This window comes from Acomys minous (genome assembly GCF_964271855.1).
Source record: "Acomys minous genome assembly, chromosome: 12".
In the NCBI taxonomy this organism is placed as follows: domain Eukaryota; kingdom Metazoa; phylum Chordata; class Mammalia; order Rodentia; family Muridae; genus Acomys; species Acomys minous.
In genome coordinates this window covers 10,695,232-10,717,055 of record NC_140493.1, presented here as the reverse complement: position 1 = coordinate 10,717,055, position 21,824 = coordinate 10,695,232, and the positions used below count along the sequence as shown (strand labels likewise).

General features: G+C 39.1%; 1 protein-coding gene across 3 annotated transcripts in view; it reads left to right on the top strand.

Moving 5' to 3' along the window:
* CNTN1 (contactin 1) overlaps positions 1 to 21,824 on the top strand; it is a 302,283-nt gene that overhangs the window by 251,802 nt on the left and 28,657 nt on the right. For all 3 annotated transcript variants that reach the window (XM_084750668.1, XM_084750670.1, XM_084750669.1), the window contains exons 19-23: positions 1,021 to 1,255; positions 5,896 to 5,999; positions 14,690 to 14,876; positions 18,644 to 18,756; positions 19,385 to 19,541. In XM_084750668.1, the coding sequence (XP_084606794.1) occupies positions 1,021 to 1,255; positions 5,896 to 5,999; positions 14,690 to 14,876; positions 18,644 to 18,756; positions 19,385 to 19,541 (796 nt within the window). The remainder of the gene's footprint in view (positions 1 to 1,020; positions 1,256 to 5,895; positions 6,000 to 14,689; positions 14,877 to 18,643; positions 18,757 to 19,384; positions 19,542 to 21,824) is intronic.

Here is a 21,824-nt window from a genome sequence, read left to right as displayed (position 1 = left end):
TATTCCTTGTTTGAATTGTACTGACTTACCCAAGAAGTGGACATTTAATGAAAAGTGACTCAATTCTCCTATATGACCATTTAAATCAAATCTTCAAGTGAGATTTAGGGGAAAAATTTTTGCTAGTCTGAAAGTGTGTGTGTGTGTGTGTGTGTGTGTGTGTGTGTGTGTGTGTGTTAGAGTCAATATTATATTCTGAACAACAAACATTATAAAAATTAGAACCTCAGATGGGCAACCTCAGGGTTGCCAGTTCTGTTACAAACCTTGCAAATGACACATGCCTTCCACAGAAACCCTGAGTATATTCTAGGAAATAAACCATTGCTACAATACCCAGTAAGCAGGTGCCAAGCCCCTTACACAGGGAGGTGACACCACTCTTTCCCCCAGGCACCTGCACACCTACTCCTCCTAAAACCACTTTCTGATGACAACCTGTATATTCTCAGGTCTGGATTCATCTTAAGGCCTTTCACTTCTGCGGTTCACTCCTTCATCCTGTATCTTTTCAGCCCTGCTCTGGGTGCTAAGGATGAAAAGAAAAGGAAACACATAAAACTCCTGCCTTTGTACAATATATTTTCCAGTACTTAAGGAGCAATAGACAATGATCTAAAATGAATAAAATTGATCATGACAATTTGAAAGGGGAAATGGGAGGAGGCCAGGGGGTGGGACATAGACTACTGTAGGTTCTTCAAATGGCAGATTCCACAGGCTTAAAAATATTGCGTGGGAGGTAGTGCTTCTACAGTGAGGGAGGGAAGAAATAACTGGGAGTAGGAGGGCGTGTGGCTTGGGCACACACATGTGTTCAGTGAGCAGCAAGGACACCATTTCAGGACTGACGTCATCTCATGGATGAATATACTTCTGTGCTGTGGCATCTTCCACTATTACTAGTTAATAAAATGAGTGTCTTATTATGAAGAGTATGCCTCCCTGTGTGACTGTTCTCACAAGACTCTTCCACAGTAACTGTCTAACAAAGCCACTTGTTATTTAATTCTTGTTTAGCCGTTGTCAAGAGAATACCATTACGGTAACAATTTTGGTTACATAGTGGCGTTTAAGCCATTTGATGGAGAAGAATGGAAGAAAGTGACAGTTACTAACCCAGATACCGGTCGCTATGTCCACAAAGACGAAACCATGACCCCTTCCACTGCGTTTCAAGTGAAAGTGAAGGCGTTCAACAATAAAGGAGACGGGCCCTACAGCCTCATAGCGGTCATCAACTCGGCACAAGACGGTAGGTGAATGAGAGACCTGGCTGGCATCACGGAGAAGGAAAATGGGCCCACGGGGGTCTACTCAAACTACACTAACCAAGGACAATACAAGTAGAAACATCAAACCCCTACTCTGATCTACTCAATGGACAGGACATTCTCCACAGTTAGGTGGAGAGTAGCGACTGACTCTGACCTGAACTCTGGTGCTCCATATTTGACCACCTCCCTTTGCTGGGGAGGCCTGATGGCACTCAAAGAAAGACTAAGCAGGCTACCCAAATGAGACTTGATAGCTTATGACCATATAGTGGGGAGGAGGTCCCCCTCGGTCTTAGACCTAGGGTGAAAGTGGGAGGGAGGGAGGGAGGAACAGGAGAATAAAAGTGATGGGATAACAATTGAGTTGTAATCTGAATAAAGTAGTTAAAGAAATAAAAACAAAAAACAAAAAGAAGAGGAAGAAGCAGTTAAAAAAAAAAACTAGACCAAGGAAGAAGAAGGAGGCTGTATCAAGAACAAAAATTCGAATGATCTCCTTCAAAAAAGACAAGAAAAATAACCCCTTCACACAAAGCTTGCCCCACCAGAAACATGAATGAGACCAGGGGTCTGTAGTAGTTTTTTCTAATGCATCAGTATGGAGAATAGGATGAGCAACTTCTGTCTAGTCCAGGACTCCTGTATGTTCATGTCTTTCTATAATCAACTCTAAGAAATTATATTCTCAAGTACAACTTAGTTTCTTTTCTTTCAGGCCTCATCTATTAAGATCTTTTCACATGACTGTGTGTTCAGTAAACAAGTCTTCTCTGAAGCCAGTTTTAAATGGCAGCTTTCCCATGTAGATAACAGAAGTGCTGCTAAAAATATTTTAAGTCCTTTTTCATTTTTATGAATCTATCCTTATAAATTAGGAAATCACTATAATTATGATTATAATTTTGAGGCCTAATTTCTCCAGACTTGAATAATTTCATGGAGTCTATATTTTTCTGTATGTTTTAAAAAGAGCATTTTATTATTTTGTGCATTTTTTCCTTTATTAATTTATTCTTGTTACATCTCAATGGTTATCCCATCCCTTGTATCCTCCCATTCTTCCCTCCCTCCCATTTTCCCCTTATTCCCCTCCCCTATGACTGTTCCTGAGGGGGATTACCTCCCCCTGTATATGCTCATAGGGTATCATAGATATTTGGCCTACATGTGTGTCTACACACCATGTGTTTGTCCAGTGCCTGTAGAAGGTTCCAGATACCCTGGAAATGAAGTCAGAGATGGTGGTGAGCCCTCACGTGGGAATTGCACCTGCATCCTATGGAAAGCCAACACTCATGTCCACTGACTGAGCAGTTTCTTCAGCCCATGAGTTTACACAGTTTTTCTAACTCCACTACTAGATAAAAACCCACAAATTGGTTGTCCAATACCAAGTGTGCAGACCTAAAAATTAGATAAATACAAGTAACAATAAAATCCAGCGGATTATATTTATATAGTTCAAAAACAATTAAAGAAAGCAACCATGACTTTAAGAGTGAGGAAGGTAGGAAGGGTATGTGACAGGGGCTGAGGAAAGAAGGGAAGAGGAAAGGGATGTCTCTGTGAAACTGCCTGGAATATTAATGCGCAACTTGTCTGATGTCAGAATTTAAGTTCAGTTTGTTATTACAATTAAATATTGGAATTGTATGTGTGAGTACATGACTGCGTGCATGCATGCATTATGTGTGTGCGTGCATGTGCACGTGTTCTGCACCTCAGTGTGGGTGTGGAGGCATATGAGTGTGTATATGTGGATGTCATAGGGAACCTTCAGGTGATGATCCTCAGGTAATAGCCACCTTGATTTTTGTTTTTGTTGTTGTTGTTGTAATTGATCTTTTGAGACAGGGTCCCTCCCTGTTCTGAACACTACAAGTAGGCTGGGCTGGCTGGCCAAGGAGCCCCAGGGATCCACCTGCCTATGCCTCGCAGCTCAGGAGTCCCAAGGGTGTCCTCCTCTCTCTCTCTTTCTCCCTCTCCCTCTCCCTCTCCCTCTCCCTCTCTCTCTCTCTCTCTCTCTCTCTCTCTCTCTCTCTCTCTCTCTCTGTCTTTTTCTCTGTTTCTGTCTCTGTGTCTCTGTCTCTTTGTGTCTCTCTGTCTCTCTGTCTCTCTGTCTCTCTGTCTCTCTCTGTCTCTCTCTCTCTCTGTCTTTTTCTCTGTTTCTGTCTCTGTGTCTCTGTCTCTTGTCTCTCTCTCTCTCTCTCTCTCTCTCTCTCTCTCTCTCTCTCTCTCTCTCTCTCTCCTGTGTAGTTTGGGGAGCACACTTAGGTTCTCATGTTTGCCAGGCAAGCTCTTTACAAACTGAGCTATCTCCAGCTGCTGCAAATTTTCTTCAAAAGAGAAAAGCGTCTTGTAGGCCACTTGAGGATAGGGAAGCAATATTACCATAGGGCTCTTTATTTTCTGGAAATTTTCAGTAAACTAAGCATACTTGTTGAGGGGTCCTTCTGTACATGCGAACAGTGCAGCGTTTTTAGAGTAAACCTAATTAGGTTGTTTTATGTGATTTCCCATTTAAGCTGCTAAGCTCTTTACTGCGTATATTTCTATTTACACATTTGAGGCAGGGCTGGAGAGGTGGCCCAGTTGCCAAAGTACTTACTGTGGAAGCATGAGGATCTGAGATGGGGTTCTTGTATGCAGAAAACATGGGGAGCTGTAGCATGTCTGCAATCTCCGTGCTGGGAGGTGGCGACAGTAGCATTGATTGACTGACATTGACTGAAAAAAAAAAAAAGGCAGAGAAGCAGCCACATATGACATCTGAGGACAGTCTTCTTACCTGCCACATATACACGTGTATGTTTATGCACATGTACACACAATGCTAAAGATACGATAGGGCCAGTATAATGGCTCTCCTGGCTGAGGAGAGCCTAGATTTCAACGCTAGATTTCAGATACCCAAAACCCATGTGCAGAAAAAGAAAACTACTAGGGGCTCCTGCTTATAATTCCAATACTAAGCTAGGGTTTGATGGGCAGCTACCCATGCCTGAGTCTCATGCTCGGTGAGAGACCCTGTCCCCAAAAATAAGATTGAAAAATATAGAGGAAGGCATCTGTCATTTACCTCTGGCTTCTACACACACACACACACACACACACACACACACACACACACACACACACACACCACACACACACACCACAAGAGACAGAGACAGAGAGAGTCACACATGTAAATGGTAAATCATCCCTATTTCATATGTGCTTTGACCATAATTGATAGATTTCATGCCTTCTGTCCTAGTACAAATGGGGAGGTTTCTCTTGCTGAGTAGCACTAAAGGAAGAATTCAAAAACTAAAGTATTGTGAGGGTCTCCTCTGCTCTGTCCTCTTCGAGGAAAGGATTAAATATCCCAGCCTGCCTGATTTGCATGTTTTGTTGTTGTTTCCAGACAAGGTCTCATTTACTGTGCAACCCAAGCTGGCTTCAAACCCAAAACAATCCTTCTGCTTCAGCCGTCTGAAATCGCAAATGTGTGCCACCAGCCTGCCTGTAGATTACTCCAAAATAAATGTGGGCCTGTTTCTCAGAAGTCAGCATGTTTTATTCCCCTTAAGTGCTTTGTCAGCTTGGCTCTGAAAACAGGACTTCATCTCACAGAGAACATCCAAGTTAGAGCTGTTTCCATCCTCTTTGTATCCAGTATTAGTTTCGTTCCACTGCCTCATTTAATGCTAAAGTCGGTCTTTATCTTTGCAGGCATGGCTGTTTGCACGTCGTCATATGTCTTTCTCGAATGCTCCAGGAGCCTCATAAAACTTTCATGTGCTGCAACATGTGCAGGTTGCCAGTCTTTCTCCTGCTAGGACAACAGTTAGGGCACTGCTTGCTTACCTCTACTAGGAAAAGTAGCTGCTGACACGTGGGACTTTTTTTTTTTATAGCATTAAATAGGATTATGTCTTCTTAATGAAAGACAATAAAAATTGATCAACTTGGATTCAAGGTTTCCATGGTTCTTTGTGTAAACTTCACCACGAATATAATATTTTCCTTTTCTTAGCAGATGAAACCTTTGATATATTTGATTTGACGCCCAGTTTAAAAGGTTAGGCATGGAAAAGCTCTCTAGAGCCCAAGAAACAGGGATGTCACAATTTGTCTTAAGGATCTTGAACTGCTTTTTAATTTTAGTTTTAACATGAGACTGACACTATATTAATATTTTTCTGTACTGGTGATTAATATAAACAGCAATAGGAAAATTAATTTTCATGGGTCCTTTTTATACATGTCCATTTTAGACAAGTAAAACTGTTGAGCAATATAATTAAATTTACTTTGTATTGAAAGACTATGTGGAATATATCAGTTGTAAATGTTTCTAAAAGTACAGTATCTGCTTATAGGCATCCCTGAGAACACTTCAAACTGATATGTTCCATATAGTGTGCATATTTGTGTGTGTATGCATGTGTGTGCATACATGTGTTTATGTGCCCATGTCTTTGTGTGTGCGTGTGTGCATGTGTGTGTGGTGTGCATATGTATATGCATATATAAAATAATTGTATTTGATTTTTTTGTAAACTTCAATAACTTTATTTGAAAGTTTTATGAAAGCTTCCGTCTGTAAAGTAACATTCTCATCCACTTTTAGCTCCCAGTGAAGCCCCCACGGAAGTAGGGGTCAAAGTGCTGTCATCTTCTGAGATATCTGTGCACTGGAAGCATGTCTTAGAGAAAATTGTGGAAAGCTATCAGGTGAGTTGAGTTTATTTAAATCAAAAAGCACATATATTTGTAAATATGTTAGCCTAAGTTTTTAATAATATTTCTGGTGTGCCAATGGTTAACTAGTATTGAACACCCTATTCTTTTGTTTAGTAGTTTAGAGAGAGATTACCTCTATCTGATCACAACACAGCATATATACATATTCACTGAAAATCATGTACACAACAATGACATAGGATATTATCTCTCATTTTAAAATTGAGTAGCACATATGTTCCTACATGGCTTGTCTAGGAGAGACATAAGGAGAGCTGTGCACATAAATAATTAGGTTAAAATAAAAGCTAGGATAGTAACGTTCACTCACCCTGTCTTCCTTGCCAGGTCAAAATTAATGATGCCAGGTTCTGGTCACCTGCTCAACCCTTGATGCACACCCTACACCTACAGCCACATATTTAACCTACAGCTACATTTCTGTAAGCTAGAAAGTCTCATAAAATGCTGGCATCGGCACTTTAAAAGGGATATCTTCCTTAACTCACAAGTTCCCGTTATAAATTCTACATTAAGAGACCATTATATAAAGTTATGATCTATGCTGTAAAACAGAAATGTCTTAATAGGCCATCTCTCACACTCAGCATGGATGAATCTTTGGGAAGATGCCCATGAACTTCCTCAGTTTCCCCACCTATGACATTGAGGAAGTCACAATTGACTCATCAGATAATATGGAAGAAATTATTACGTGTGTGGGCTTTTCTCTGGTTGGTGTCATAAACATTTATTAGTGTCTGTGATGGTGATAATTGTGGTGATGATGGTGGTGGTGGTGATGATAATGATGAGGCAGAAGAGGAAGAGGAGGGATAAAAACAAGGAAGAGGAAGAGGAAGTGATTTAATAATAGCTCCAAGGTTCAAAGCAGTTGTTGAATCTCTCTATTAAACACATAATAAAGTTCATTGTTCACACGCCAGAAGGGGATTTATTATATGTTTAAAAGATGGATTTAAAACTAGCATGTATGACTGATAATTTTCATAACTAGGTTTTAATCAGGGCCTGTTTGTCCCTAGAATAGCTGATTTAAAATGCTTGAAGTAAACAGCAGAATTAATCTTTCTATTCACTCTTTCTTAAAAGGGCTTTTAAGCTTCTCATACAGGGCTGTGATTAACAAACAAACAAGCACAGAAGTGAAGGAGAGATAAACATGTTTTTTTGTTTAGATCATAGCTGGGAAATGAGAAAAAGACTTGTGAGAGAGCAGGTGATGTTTATCCCCTTAGAATTTGAACCACCATGTAGGGGAGATTGGTTATTAACCAGCTGAAAAACATCCTTGAACAAATTCTGAGAGGAGGTATAAATGTAAGCCAAAAACAAGAGGTAGACTTTTTGGAGACTTGGGATAGTTTTGGCTGTTCATTGCTCCACTTCGAGATGCTCCTAGAGAGAGCCACTTGAGGGAAAGCTTCAGTGCTCTGGGCTCTGGCTGACGTTCCCGGCTCCAGGTTCCAGCAGAAGAAACAGTGCTATTTATGCCAGGAGAATTGTTCCTCGGAACTGATATCCTCACAGTTTCATTATTGTATTCTTTAATCATCTTTTCCTATTGTTTAGGTTAGTTGGGTTATAAGTGAGGTACTCTTGGTTAATAAGTTTGTAATAAAACATATCTGCTAAGAAAATTTAGCCTGGACAGAAGGGTAAAATAGAAAGGAAAATGCAAATAAGAATAGCTTAAAAGATAATCAGAAATAAAAGGGATGTATTTCTCCTGTAAGAAAATATTTTTTTGAATATATGGGGTGAGATATATGGGCTACGAGGTAGTTATTGTTTTATTTGAAAATGTGTGAGAAGCCAGTGAAACATAGATGGTCATGAAACCAGCCCCTCTGCTTCCCTAAAACATATGATGGATCCAAGCTATAAATATACAAATGCAAAAGCAGCATATTAAAAATATGAAATAAAAAATAATGGTGAGGAAATACTATATTTTGTATGATTAAACCCAAATCAATGTTAAGTTCTTCTTCTTCTTCTTCTTCTTCTTCTTCTTCTTCTTCTTCTTCTTCTTCTTCTTCTTCTTCTTCTTCTTCTTCTTTCTCCTCCTCTTCTTCTTCTTTTCTTCTTCTTTTTCCTCTTCTTCTTCTTTTCTTCTTCTTCTTCTGTTTTGTTTGTTTTGTTTGTTTTTCTACACATGGTTTCTCTTGTAGTCTGGCTGTCCTGGACTCTCTTTGTAGACCAAGTTGGCCTCGAACTCAAAGAGATTCACCTGCCTCTGCCTCAAGGTGTGCTCCACCATGCCCAGCTGAAGGTTAACTTCTGATATACCAAATGTGATCACTTGATCACTATAGGCAATTCAGTCTAAAATATTATCAGTGTGTGTCTGTGTGTGTGTGTGTGTGTGTGTGTGTGTGATTTAAAAGTGTATATTGGAAAGTTTAAAAGTCCCTCTTTTTCTTGAGGAAAGACTTGCACACTTCCAGTTTTAATCTTCAGTTTTCCTATAAATGTGATGATTCCCTGAAGTTATTCTTATCAAAGTGATTTTTTTAAAAAAAATTGCACTTCTACTCAGGAATCCACAGAAAAATTTGTTCACTCAACAGAAAAACATACACTAGTTTACTGAAAATAATCAGAACAGACTATGATAAAAAGCAGGCAAAACTTTTATGAGCTGTGTTGCTATGAATACAGTCATTGTAGGGCATTTATAATGAAGAGACCACAGGAGGTTACCAGGGGAAACCGTTAAGTAGCATGCACCAGTCTTGAGGGAGTGCTCAAATATCTTCATTTGGAGAAGGCATCCGTTGTAGTCTGCATCTCCGTCACAAAGGTGTGGTGAATGGTAAATTGTTATTACCTTTTACTAACTTATATTAGTATTGTTCTAGGGAATATATGAGAAGAAATGATTAAATCATTATCAGACACAAGGCTGCTCTGTATGAATGGCAGACACTATGGACAGCCAGCAGTCCATCCCAGAGACTTTGACACTTGGTATTGGTGACCCAGAATGCCTCAGCCTTGGAGAAAAGGGCAACCATGCCTCCAATCTTCACACTAGTTAAAGGTGCCCCACAGGCATAACTTTACACCAATGGCCAGGGCCTACTGAACATGCCTCCTCATATTAGACAAGCAAAGCAGAGGTATTGCTGTTGGCAGGACATTATGTCTTGTACTCACTAAAAACAATATGCAGGCTCCTTAGAATGGGTTGATATCTGCACCAATAGCCAATAAAAGGTTTTTTTGAGATTTGTTTATTTTTATACTCTGTGTATGAATGTTCTGCCTGCATGTATGTATGTACACCACTCATGTGCAGTGACTACTGAGCCAGAACCAGGCACCATATCTCCCTGAAAGTTAAGTTCAGACTGTTGTAAACCACCATGTGGATGCTGGGAGTTGAGCTTGGCTCCTCTGGAAGAGCAGCCACCGATCTGAATCCCCAAGCTATCTCTCTAGCCCAAAGATGGAATTTTGAGGGGCTCCCAATACAAACACAGATTTTAGTAGCTGACATTAATTGTCACATACTTGTCTAATGTTTGCATTAGTCCAGCATCTGGATAATTTACAGTTTTATCTTTTGGGAGAATGAGACTTATGTTAATCTCATGTTTTTATTTATGCACCCTGCTTAATTTTTCCTAGAGAATTAAATTTTTTTTTTGAGGAATAGTCATGGTCACTGGAAATAAATTACATTTCGCAGGAAGATTCTGGTTTAAGGAAAGAATTAATTCAGAAATGTGACATAAGACATACAGATCGCACATAGGAAATGAAAAAGGCCGAACTTTCAGAAAGACCAAGAATCTTAGCTATTCCTAACCAGTAGCATCTCCTACTGTGGCCTGATGCTCCATGGTGAAGTGATCTCAAAGGACTGCTTCTATTAAAATGTTCAGAAGCTGATGAGGAGCAATAGAACCAGAACAAAAGAGGTAAGAACAGGTAACATGACATGACATAACACAACACAACATAATAAAACACAATACAACATAACATAACATTACACAGCACAACATAACACAACACAACACAACAAACATAACACAATATAATATAACACAATAAATATAACATAACACAACACAACAAACACAACACAATATAATGTAACACAACAAATATAACACAGCACAACATAACACAATACAACACAACACAATACAGCACAACATAATATAACACAACAAACATAACATAACACAGCACAACAAACATAACACAGCACAGGACAATAAACATAACACAGCACAACATAATAACACAACGCAACACACCATGCCATACCATACCATACCATTACACCCTAATACAACATAGCATAACCATGTTCTAAGTATAAGCATTCCATACTAAACCTAAGGCTTAGACTTTTCTCTGAAGGTTCATCTCTTTAGCTTTCAAATACTTTTAGGAAGTGTACATTTTTGGAGCCAAATAAAACACTTAAATCTCTCTTATATTAATAATTATGTATACTTTTAGCTGTTTGAGCCATACTTTTATTTAGTTTTAAGCAAAATTAATGAAGGTGAAGAACGCATTTGCTTGGTTCTCTATGACACCCTTAGCATCTAGCAGGATGGTTGGAAGACAGTGAACATCTAATAAATACTTGTTCAGTGAATGAAACGCTCCTAAAGTAGCATATTCCAGCCCTCATTGAGTTGGCCAATCTAGGAAACATGAAGAGCAAACAATGAGGTGATTCTATAATTATTTAATAAGCACTACTATAAGTTAACAGTTGCCCTGGGCTCTTTGAGGATATTTAGAAACAAATAGAAAAACGGATACCCCAGCATTCAAACCAGAGAGAAGTAAATGTGGGGCATGTTGTTCTAGCATGACGTGTATTTATGGTATGGGGGAGATGAGTCAACTAGTAAAATGTTCACCTGTTAAGCATGAGGGTCTGAGTATTTGATGTGACAAAACACCCCAGTATAGTGGTGAGTGCTTAGCATCCCAGAGCTGGAAAACAGACAGCTGAATCCAGGAGGCTCTGGCCAGCTCACATAGTCTACTTGGAAAGCTCTAAGCAAGTTTAAAAAAAAAAAAATATATATATATATATATATATGGGCAGCTCATGAAGAAAGGTGCCTAAGGTTATCCTTCCATAGCCACACACATGTGCACATTCACCACCACACATAAATGCACCTGCATACACAGAAATATATGCCTGCAAAAACAAATGTATTACTATCTATTGGTAAAGTGGGCATCTTTTTTTATTGTGTACTCCATGTACTGCTGGAGATAATCAATTCCTACTGATTCATGCCCCTTCCTCAGTGAACTTCCTGGCGAGTAAGCCAAAGTGTCACATGTGTTCCTATTAACACACTCCAGTTGTGTCCCTTATACTGAACAGTTTTTTAAGACCCAATTTGATATTTTACACACACACACGCTTGCCTACGGATCAAGAAGCCTGAGTCAGTCCTCTACTTGGAAATTAATTATACCTTCACAATTAAAATTAGTTCAGATGAAAATGATAATGTCAAATCTTTTAAAATGTTATTATGTTCTTTGACAACTTCATGTTTGAGAAACTTTCACCCCCTTTACCTTCTCTCATAACCACCCCCTGGTACTTTGATAGCTTTTTTTTTTCTTGCTCATTGAATTTAGTTAAGTTGGTTAATATAAGCATGAGTGGTAGAGTGAGGAGTGTTTACTAGAACGTGGGAACTTCTTAGTGGCTACACCACTGAAAAAACATTACCCTCTTAATACCAAATAACTGCCCACAGATTATCAGTGAGATGTGCTGATTCATGACCCCCCCTTCCTATGGGATAAGGCCGTATTTTACATGCGTATATCTATTTCTGCACAGTTTAGGACTCATTAAAACATAAGTCATGTGTTAACATATTAAAGAGAGGCTAACTATGCAAGGAAGCTATCTGCATTTATTTGTGAAATGTTAATTTTACAGCCAAACAAACCATACATGTCACATTTTTAAAACAAAGACACTGGGGCTCCTTTAAATGCTCTTCCTACTCCCAAGTTAAAGGTTATTGCGTTTGTTGGTTTTAAGTATTAATATAAACTGTTTCTCTATAGGTCCTTGGGGAGTTGGATAAACAAAAGAATTGCTCTCTTAGGATATAGTTTCAAAGATTAAATTAAGAAAGTATAATTATGTCCTTTTTTTTTAACTAAATGTCTCATGGGATTTTGAGTAAGAAAAGATGTGTGATTATTCCTCATTGTATCATATGAATTTTATAGAAATATTCTTCTATTGTTTTAATCTATGTCTTAGTTAGGGTTACTTTTGCTGTCATAAGACTCCATCACTAAAAGCTATTTAGAGATGAGACAGTTTATTTTGTTTATGATTCTGCATTACTGTTCATCACTGAAGGCATTCAAGGCAGGAAATCAAACAGGGCAGGAACCTGGAGGCAGGAGCTGATACAGGAGTCATGGAGGGTGCTACTTACTGGCCTGCTCACTATGGCTTATTCAACATGCTTTCTTATAGAACCCAGGACCACCAGCCTAAGGATGGCACCACCTACATTGGGCTGGGCTTTCCCTCATCAATCACTAGTTAGGAAACTGCCCTGCAGGCTTGCCTATAGACTGATTTTATGGAGGCATTTCTCATTGTGGTTCCCTCCCTCTCAGATAACTCTAGCTTGTGGCAAGTTAACAAAATATTATTCAGCATAGTTTGTAAATGCCTCTTTGAAATGGATGTAAACATTACTATGAAATGATGCTTTAAAACATTGTTATTAAATTATATATAATTTATATATGCACAAATATTATACATACATATATTATAAGCATTATAAGCATATATTATAAACATGTAATATTATATATAATGTATAATATATATTAAGACTCAAGAACCTTAAAGTCTTTGATTCTGACTTCTGTATGCCAGGATGAGTTCTGCCATTAAGATTTTGCTTAAAATATATTAATGTGGGTAATACTAATGAAGTGCCTGGAATTTCTCAGAATGTAAATATCCATTGTATTTCTCCTCTGCTTAGCAAGGAAAGGGGCTCATGCATTGTCTAGTTCAAAATCCTACACAGAAAAAAGACATCTTCCTCACACTCAGGTGAATGTGATCACCACACAAATCTTCTAGCCCTGCGTAGCTGGGGACTTTCCAAGAGGCACCTGCCCTATCCGGCAGTCTGGAACACCTCTGGCAACACAAATCAGCCTGTGGGCTATTTTGTGTATTTTTACTTTTTCTGTCTTGAGATGCCAGAGATGACATCAAAACCAACCAAAAACATGATCATGGCATCATCAAAGATATCATTAGAAGCAAAGTAAAAATAACATCAAAGAATATTTTAAACAGCGAACAATTATCCTGCACTTAGAGACCGCACATCTGACATGCAATTCCTTCAATGTGCCAAGTGAACTCAGATCAATGAGTCTCATTTTATAATGGTCACGCGTGTGCTAATATAAATGAGAAATGTGGGATCATAGTAACATTAGATGATTTTAACCAGTTTTGAAAATAAATTCCCCATTACTCTAAACAGTGTATCCAAATATGTAAAATTTGAATAAATTTATAAAATTAATTTCAATTAATATTTATGTTATTATTGTTTTAATACCCCCAAACAATCTTTATCTTAATAAACCTGAGCTTAAATTCATAACTTTCATTAAGCTTTGAGACAAGCAATAGTCAACAGAAGTAATAATTTCTAATTATAACATGGAAAATATTTCTAAAGGAAAATGTTTTTTACATATCTTAATTGAAAGTAATTTCTGTAACTCACCAAAGTATTGTGTATTTTCCACAGAGTCTGGAACTCTGAGTTCAATGGACCAATAAGATGAAATGAGAGAATTAACTTTTGCAGCTTATTCTCTGACTTCTACATGCACCCTATAGGATACAGGCATATATATGTACACACACAATCTCTCTCTCTCTCTCTGTCTCTCTCTGTCTCTCTCTGTCTCTCTGTCTCTCTCTCTCTCTCTCTCTCTCTCTCTCTCTCTTTCTCTCTCTCTCTCTCTCTCTCTCTCTCTCTCTCTCTCTCTCTCTCTCTGCCCCCTCTCTCAAGCAAATACAAATTTAGGTGTATTTATTTGATATTTTAAACAAGTGAAAATAAATAGATTACATACATACATACACACATACCTAATATTGTATGTATACATACATCTGAAAGGATTTTTGTTAGAAGAAAAGCATTTGTCAGCACACCTTAGACCACATCATGAAATTTGTGTTAAATGAGGTATACTTCTGCCAAACCATTGAAAGCGCATAATGAATCCAAACCCTGTAAGCATAAATAAAACAATAAATTAAGATTGAAATTATTGTCACAAATATATCCCAAAAGATCACCTTCATATTTTGAAATTAAATCTTATGCAGCCTCCCTGCCTCCCCTCTCTTTCATCAACACAAGCTTTCATCAGTCAGCCAAGTGTAGATTTCATTTAATTGTACTACTTTTAGTTAGCTCTCACTATTCAGAGGCCCATAGGAGGACAAATGTGCCATTATATGCCACTGAAAATATGGCAACACCAAACCAGTGAAGCAAAGCCCCATGGCAATGAACTTTTCCCACCAACCAAGAGCTGAATCACAGCGAACTATCCCTCGCCTTGGCTATTTGCAGATTCGGTACTGGGCGGCCCACGACAAGGAAGCAGCTGCGCACAGAGTCCAAGTCACCAGCCAGGAGTACTCAGCCAGGCTAGAGAACCTGCTGCCGGACACCCAGTACTTCATTGAAGTGGGAGCCTGCAACAGTGCTGGCTGTGGACCTTCAAGTGACTTGATCGAGACCTTCACCAAAAAAGCCCGTGAGTTTTATTCTATACACGCAAAAAGCTAATACCTGATTTAAGTAAGATCCCTATTGAAGGCTGCCTGGCAACCAGTGTTAGCCGCAGGACTCAGGTCCTGAGACGGGGAGGGGCGCCGGTGAGTGTAAAGACATCTATCAGCTGTTGACCGCTGTTGACCGTTAAGCAAGGGGCCCCCAAGTAGCTTGGTCTGTTTTTATTTATACAATTACAACCCTTCTTATCTGAGCAGTGATATTATTGGTTGGGTATTTAAAGAAATCAGTACTACATAATCCCCATCATAACAAAAGCCCCCCAATATTTCCCCTTCCTCCTATCCCCGTTCTGCTGGGTCAATCCCCAGCAGCTTTATTTTGTACTACAAAGCACAGTTTCAGCAAATCAAAAATAAATGTCGAGCCAGGAGTGTCCTATGGGCATGCACACATACCCAGCTGGCAGCCAATGCGGTTAGACAGTGATGCAAGGTGAGAGACAGGTTAACCATTTGTGGGTATAATTCCAGTTGTCAAATAGCATTCCTCTGTCACTTTTTTTTTTAAAGTACAATCAAATATACCTATCAATTTCTGATACCATCTTTCTAAGAACCATTTTTAAAATAACTGTTGATCAGACATAGCTTCCCCATTTTTAAAATGTTTTTTGATCTGGCATAGCTTCCCTTTTTTTTTTTTTTAAAGTCTCTGTTCATAAAACATGGCTTCCTCAGAACAGTTTTGCAAGCGAGACCCATTGCTCTTCACAACTGCCACAGGCTGACTCAATGTGACTGTAGCTGTCTTCGCAGGGACATGATTACGTGTCCCAGTATACGCAGGGTTAATGGTCACATCTGGAGGCTTGCTAGGGGCAGAGAGGAGAGGAGTATTGAGAAAAAAACCGAATCATCCATAGCGTTTTTTAGCCTATGTCATTATGGCCATGCCTGTGACCAACAAAGTGAAAGTAAACATTGCTATGAAAGCACACAGCATAGCGAAGGCAAAGAGAGCTGTGGCACACCAATCCGGGTAATAAGCACAGAGGCCACTAAACTTCGCCAAGGGGGAAGGGGTTCCCATGGGTCTTGCTACAGTGGCGCCCCGTCAGTGAAGCACTCACTTGTATGCTCATTCCCTGCAGATGCTGCATGGCCACTGCCAGTAGGCACCTATGAAAAAAAAAAAGTCCCACCTAGCTGTTTCCCCACCTTTGGTTTTTAGTGTCACATCCTTTATAGGACCACAGAGTGCCTTTGAGTGTCCTCAGCTATGGACAGTAAGGGTGAACTGACAAGCACACTCTTAAACAGTTTTATTCTGCTTCCCAGGAACTTTATTGAGACCCTCCTTCAGACTGCAGACCATCAACAAAAGCAACTGGTCTACCTTCTGCGTCTATTAATTACAGTTTCTCATACAGATGCATTGGTAGCATAATAAAAATCAAAATTATGTTCATCTTCCTATGCTTTATTTATGAATAAATATATACAAATAAATATCATCGCATAGTATAGATACAAGGTAAATCTTCTAGGACTGCGGCTGCTCTCTGTCCTCTTTGGTCACATGACAGGGTGATCTGTTCTGCTCAGATCTGGGCATTCTCATCTCTCCAGGTTCATTTTGACATTTCTCTTCTCAAGCCCGGTTGGATGTGGATACACTTGCAAGCAAGACTCTTTACAAATCCTTTACATTTACAAACGTCTCTGAGGATGATTGCTACTGGGGTTTGCATAGTTATGGAAATCAGTAGCGAACATATTGCCTAGTACAATGACAGAGGTAAATGTTATCAGACATGATTCTGAGCTCTATTCTGCCCTACACTAAACTTATGGCAGCAGACAGTTAGCATTTCTATTTAAATCTTGACAATTTTAATTTTTCAAACAAAGCATTATTTTTTTCTTTTTCCTCCCATTATTTTATAAACATGTATTTTGTCCAGAATAGTACTATGTAGAAAAGATACAGAAGAGACCATACCAGACCTTAAAACTCACACTAAAGCCACATTAAATGAGTGTGCTTATGTCCCAAGGACAATAGAATAAATGAACTGATAAAACTGAAAGTTATTTGTGTGAACCAAATCTGTCCTTGATTTGGAAATGATGCCCTGAAAACTAAAGTGTAAATGATGCGAAGGACCAGTTTTGTGATAAGCCGGGAGGGAGAAGGCTGTTTTTGGGCAGAGAAAAATAAGCTGCAGAATTTGGAATACTTAACTTTGGAAACACCAGTACGACCAAAACATGGCTCTAAGGCGACAAGGGGAGAGTGTGTTGAAGTCAAAATATGAAGTACTTTATGAGTCATCATTAAAAATTGATACACTTTCTGAGTGTAATAATAACCTGTTTTTAAGTCAGAGAGATACCTAATTTTGCTATTTTAGACCATCATTCTGACTCTCATGCAAACAAAAGGCAGTGACAATTAGCATAAAGGCAGAAGGGCTGATCTCGATTTGAGAAGAGAGTCGTTGGCAGCTAGTGTGAAGAGGTGGTATAGAGAGATGTGTTTGAACACATTAGCAACTTGGGTGCTGGCAATAAATGGAAGAGAAGAGCAAATAAATGTCTGCTTGAGTAATGAGAAACATACACGTGTAGTTTTCTTTTTTTCTTTTTTATTTTTTTTGTTAATTTATTCTTGTTACATCTCAATGGTTATCCCATCCCTTGTATCCTCCCATTCTTCCCTCCCTCCCATTTTCCCTTTACTCCCCTCCCCTATGACTATGCCTGAGGGGGATTTCCTCCCCCTGTATATGTTCATAGGGTATCAAGTCTCTTCTTGCCACCAGGTCTCCCTCTCCAGGGGACATGGTCAAATATGAGGCACCAGAGTACGTGTGAAAGTCAGACCCCACTCTCCACTCACCTAGAAACCTACAAGTAGAACATTATGATAGGCAGATCTGGGCCCAGGGGTCCCTCTCAAACTATAGCACCAGCCAAGGACAATATAGGCCGTAAACTTTAAACACCTACCCAGATCTAGCCAATGGATAGGACATTCTCCATACGTGTAGTTTTCAAAAGGTAAGAAAATCTTCTCCTAAGAGGCAGATTTGGGGGAATAGGACCGATGATTCATCCTTATTAAATTACATCTGGACAGCAGACATTCAAACACAGGAAGGTCAAAACATATTCAGAGGATGGCTGACAGATTAGGGCTGGAGACTGGCTTGGAGTATTTAAATGCCTGTGGAGATTCACAGATAGAACAGAGCGATACATGCAGAATTAAATCTGAAACCCTTCCAACACCTAGAAATTGGCCAGAGAGCACAGAGTTAGCTCACAGTGATTAATGAGGGAGAAAACAACGAAGATAGTAGAGTCCTGATAAGACATAGGGGAGTTAAGAAAAAAAAAATGAGAGATCCAGAAAAACGTCAACTCTAAAAAAGTTCCAAAGGTCTCAAGCCAGAAAAGGCTATGCAAAATGGCATCAGGCCGGTCAAGACTGGTGACTCTGATGACAACAGTTTGAAGAGACTGGAAGATGAAAGAAATAAGATGAGAAAAAAGACAATTGAATTTCCTGCCCCACAAGCCACTGGGAGCATTAAGTGAACTCGCGAATGTACAGTGCCAGGCTGAGCACAGTGCCAAGCATATGAAACAATCCTCAGAATCAGGCTGTTGTTGCTGACAGCACCACTTTCATCAGCATCATGAACACACATGCGATGTCGATGTTTTCAGAACTGACGTTGAGAGTCCGGTGACCACTGTTACCTGTTTCTTCCTCCTACAGCTCCTAGCCAGCCACCAAGGATCATCAGTTCCGTGAGGTCTGGCTCCCGTTACATCATCACGTGGGATCATGTTGTTGCATTATCAAATGAATCTACAGTCACAGGATACAAGGTAAATAAGAAGCACTAGCTTCATTCCTGCTAACATTGGTGGGTGTGGCTTCAGCTATTAGAAAAACCCATCTGGCTTTCTTGCTCCACCCATATGGCAGTAGTCGGAAGAGAGTCTCCTGAAAAAAATCTCAAGGTAAGAGAACGTCTTTAGAGGGATTTTTAGGAAAACTCTATGGCAAGCGGGTAAGATAAATACCTGCCTTAAACAACGGAGCTGTCAGGATAATCCTTGCTTAACCAGGAGACAGAATGCATTGGTTCGTGTAGGTCTGGGAGTGGGGTTAGAGTGTTCCCTCCCCCACCTCACTGTGAAATAAAGAAAAGGGCTCTTTCCATGGACCCAATATACCCCGTGCTATTGCATTGGGATTAGCTACATCAGCTTGAAGAATCACATGGAAGAGTCTTAAAACCAAGAGAGCACTTCCTTAGGTCACTTCAAAATGTGACGAGGAGGACAAGAGCCAGCAGCACTCGGAAATCAAAACAGCACAAATGTTCCCTCAAATTTTGAATGTGCTTATTTTTGTGAACCAGTGAGTAAGTATTGTGTGCTGAATGCTTAACACCGGACATTGGCTCAGAGTTGTGACGTCATTAACTCTTCGTAACTCGGGACCCCTCAGATACTCTACAGACCTGATGGTCAGCACGACGGCAAGTTGTTCTCAACCCATAAACACTCCATAGAAGTCCCGATCCCCAGAGACGGAGAGTATGTTGTTGAGGTTCGAGCACACAGTGACGGCGGTGATGGAGTAGTGTCTCAAGTCAAAATTTCAGGTAAGCCATCACCTAAGGACGGCTTTAGGTAAGTCCTCTGTGGGTTCCCACGCCCTATGTGCGGCTTCTCGAGGGGGAAGATAGAACTCGCATTCACAGCATCAGCATTTTCTTAAGCAAATACAAATACTCTTCATATCGCAGGACTTGAAGATCCATTTTCCATGAACGGAAAAAGTAAATCTGTAACGTAGTACTGACTTGTCAGTTATGATTTAGTTGTCAAAGCACCATTAAGATCACCTAAAATGAACGTGTCTCAGGACCCAACATGTATCATGGAAATTGCTAGAGGTGTTTCCAAGATTGCAATTATAAAACATTATTTAAATACTCTGTTTTCACCTAGAATATGTTTTGATGAAATATCTTAAAATGAACATCACATTTAAAACATAAGGCATTGAAGGCAAAAAGAATAATACTAAGCAATTATCTAAGGATATTCAATTTTTCTTTTATATTTCAAAAGAAAATCTACTGATCTATATTAAGTATTCTTCTGACTTATTTTTGTCTTTTCCACATATGTTAATCCAGTAATCAGAAAAGGCAGTAGACTATTTCTTCTTTCCAGCGACTCTTGCTTTGGGCTTTAACCCACGCATGGCTTTTATGCAGATGTTTGTCCTCACAGTCCTGGTCAATCTCTAACTTGTACTTGAGACAGTGATCCCCTTTCTGTATACCAAACTTACAGTATTTTATTATTTGCCTAATTTTTAATGTTTCCTTACCTCCTCTTCATTAATATTACACTGCACCAAAATCAATGTGAACTTAAGAATTTAATCAGAGAATGCAGAGTAATGAAGTGCTAAATCAAGATAACAGCAATTGATTAAGAAAAGAGATTCATAGCTAGATAGGTGAATGTGCTATTATATATTAAACCAACAAAAGACGATTTAACACAACGACAAGATCTCAACAACATTAACTCTAGCTTCCCCCCATGAGCCAAGTTCACCTCACACTTAGCATATTCACATACATTGCTTTCTCAAAAAGAAAGGCGTGGGATAATACATTAAAGTTTTCATTTTACTTATTGTGCAGTTTTAAAATATTAGAACCTATAGAGTGCTAAGGAAGTTAGGGAGTATCTGTATCACAACGGCCTCGAGCGATGAGATCTGTTTCGCCTGCTCCCAGCTTCTCTTTGTGGACGTGTAATTTTGTTTGGGAAGCTTCCGTTGAGTAGATCAGGCTACGTTAATCTTCCTCAGTTGTCCCAGTATCACTGAAGATTTTATAAACTTTAGGTAGACATACAAATAGCATCCTTTAAAACATTCTTCTACTATAAATAAATAAATGCTAGCATTTTTTTTAAATAACAACTCTTTTATTAGAAGTCTTTGTGTAGGTGAATTTACAGAATTAACCAGGGCTTTACTTCTCTACTGCCAAGCTCCTTTGCAAGCTCTTATTCCAGACCTTTTACTATAGTGAGACTTTTCTCTTGCATCATTGCACTGTTACTTTCTTTTCAGGAATAATAATTTTTTTTTGATAAATGAGAATGACATCACATTACTTTGAAAACATTCATTAAATTATGAGTTTTGATGACAGTCAACATTGTATTTTTCTTTTCTTTGTTTCTTGGGTGAAATATAACCTGCTTCAAGGATTCAAAACTAGCAGTTTGTGTTTAGAGACAGTGTGGTCATGAGTGTGACAAAGGGATGGCAGCGGGTAGCAGCTAGTGATGGGTGGGAAAATGCTCTACTTGTGACTTCCCAAGGGGAGGAGCTTGCCTGGTGGTTTCTGATGATCTCTGTGGGGGAAAATAGCCTCACCATTAACCTCAGGCTCTGATGTGATTTCACCAATGTTGAGGTAAAGACTTTGCATGGTAACATAACATTATAAATGATTCATAGCCTATGACGAAGTGGATGTAATCTCTAAACATTGGTAACATTAAACTATATTAAAATAATTGGGGAGTAATATATTGAATACTTGTTACCTTTGTTTTAATATTTTTAAGATAACTAATATTTTTATGCAATATCACATTTCATGATGGTGAGTTTAAAAAGTACTTTTAATTTTGTTAAGAATTTACTGGTTGGCCGGGTGTGGTGGCGCACGCCTTTAATCTCAGCACTCGGGAGGCAGAGGTAGGCAGATCTCTGTGAGTTTGAGGACAGCCTGATCTACAAAGGGAGTCCAGGACACAGCCAAGGCTAACACAGAGAGATCTTGTCTCAAAAAAACCAAAACAAAAAACAAAAACAAAAACAACAAAAAAAAAGAATTTACCACTTGGCT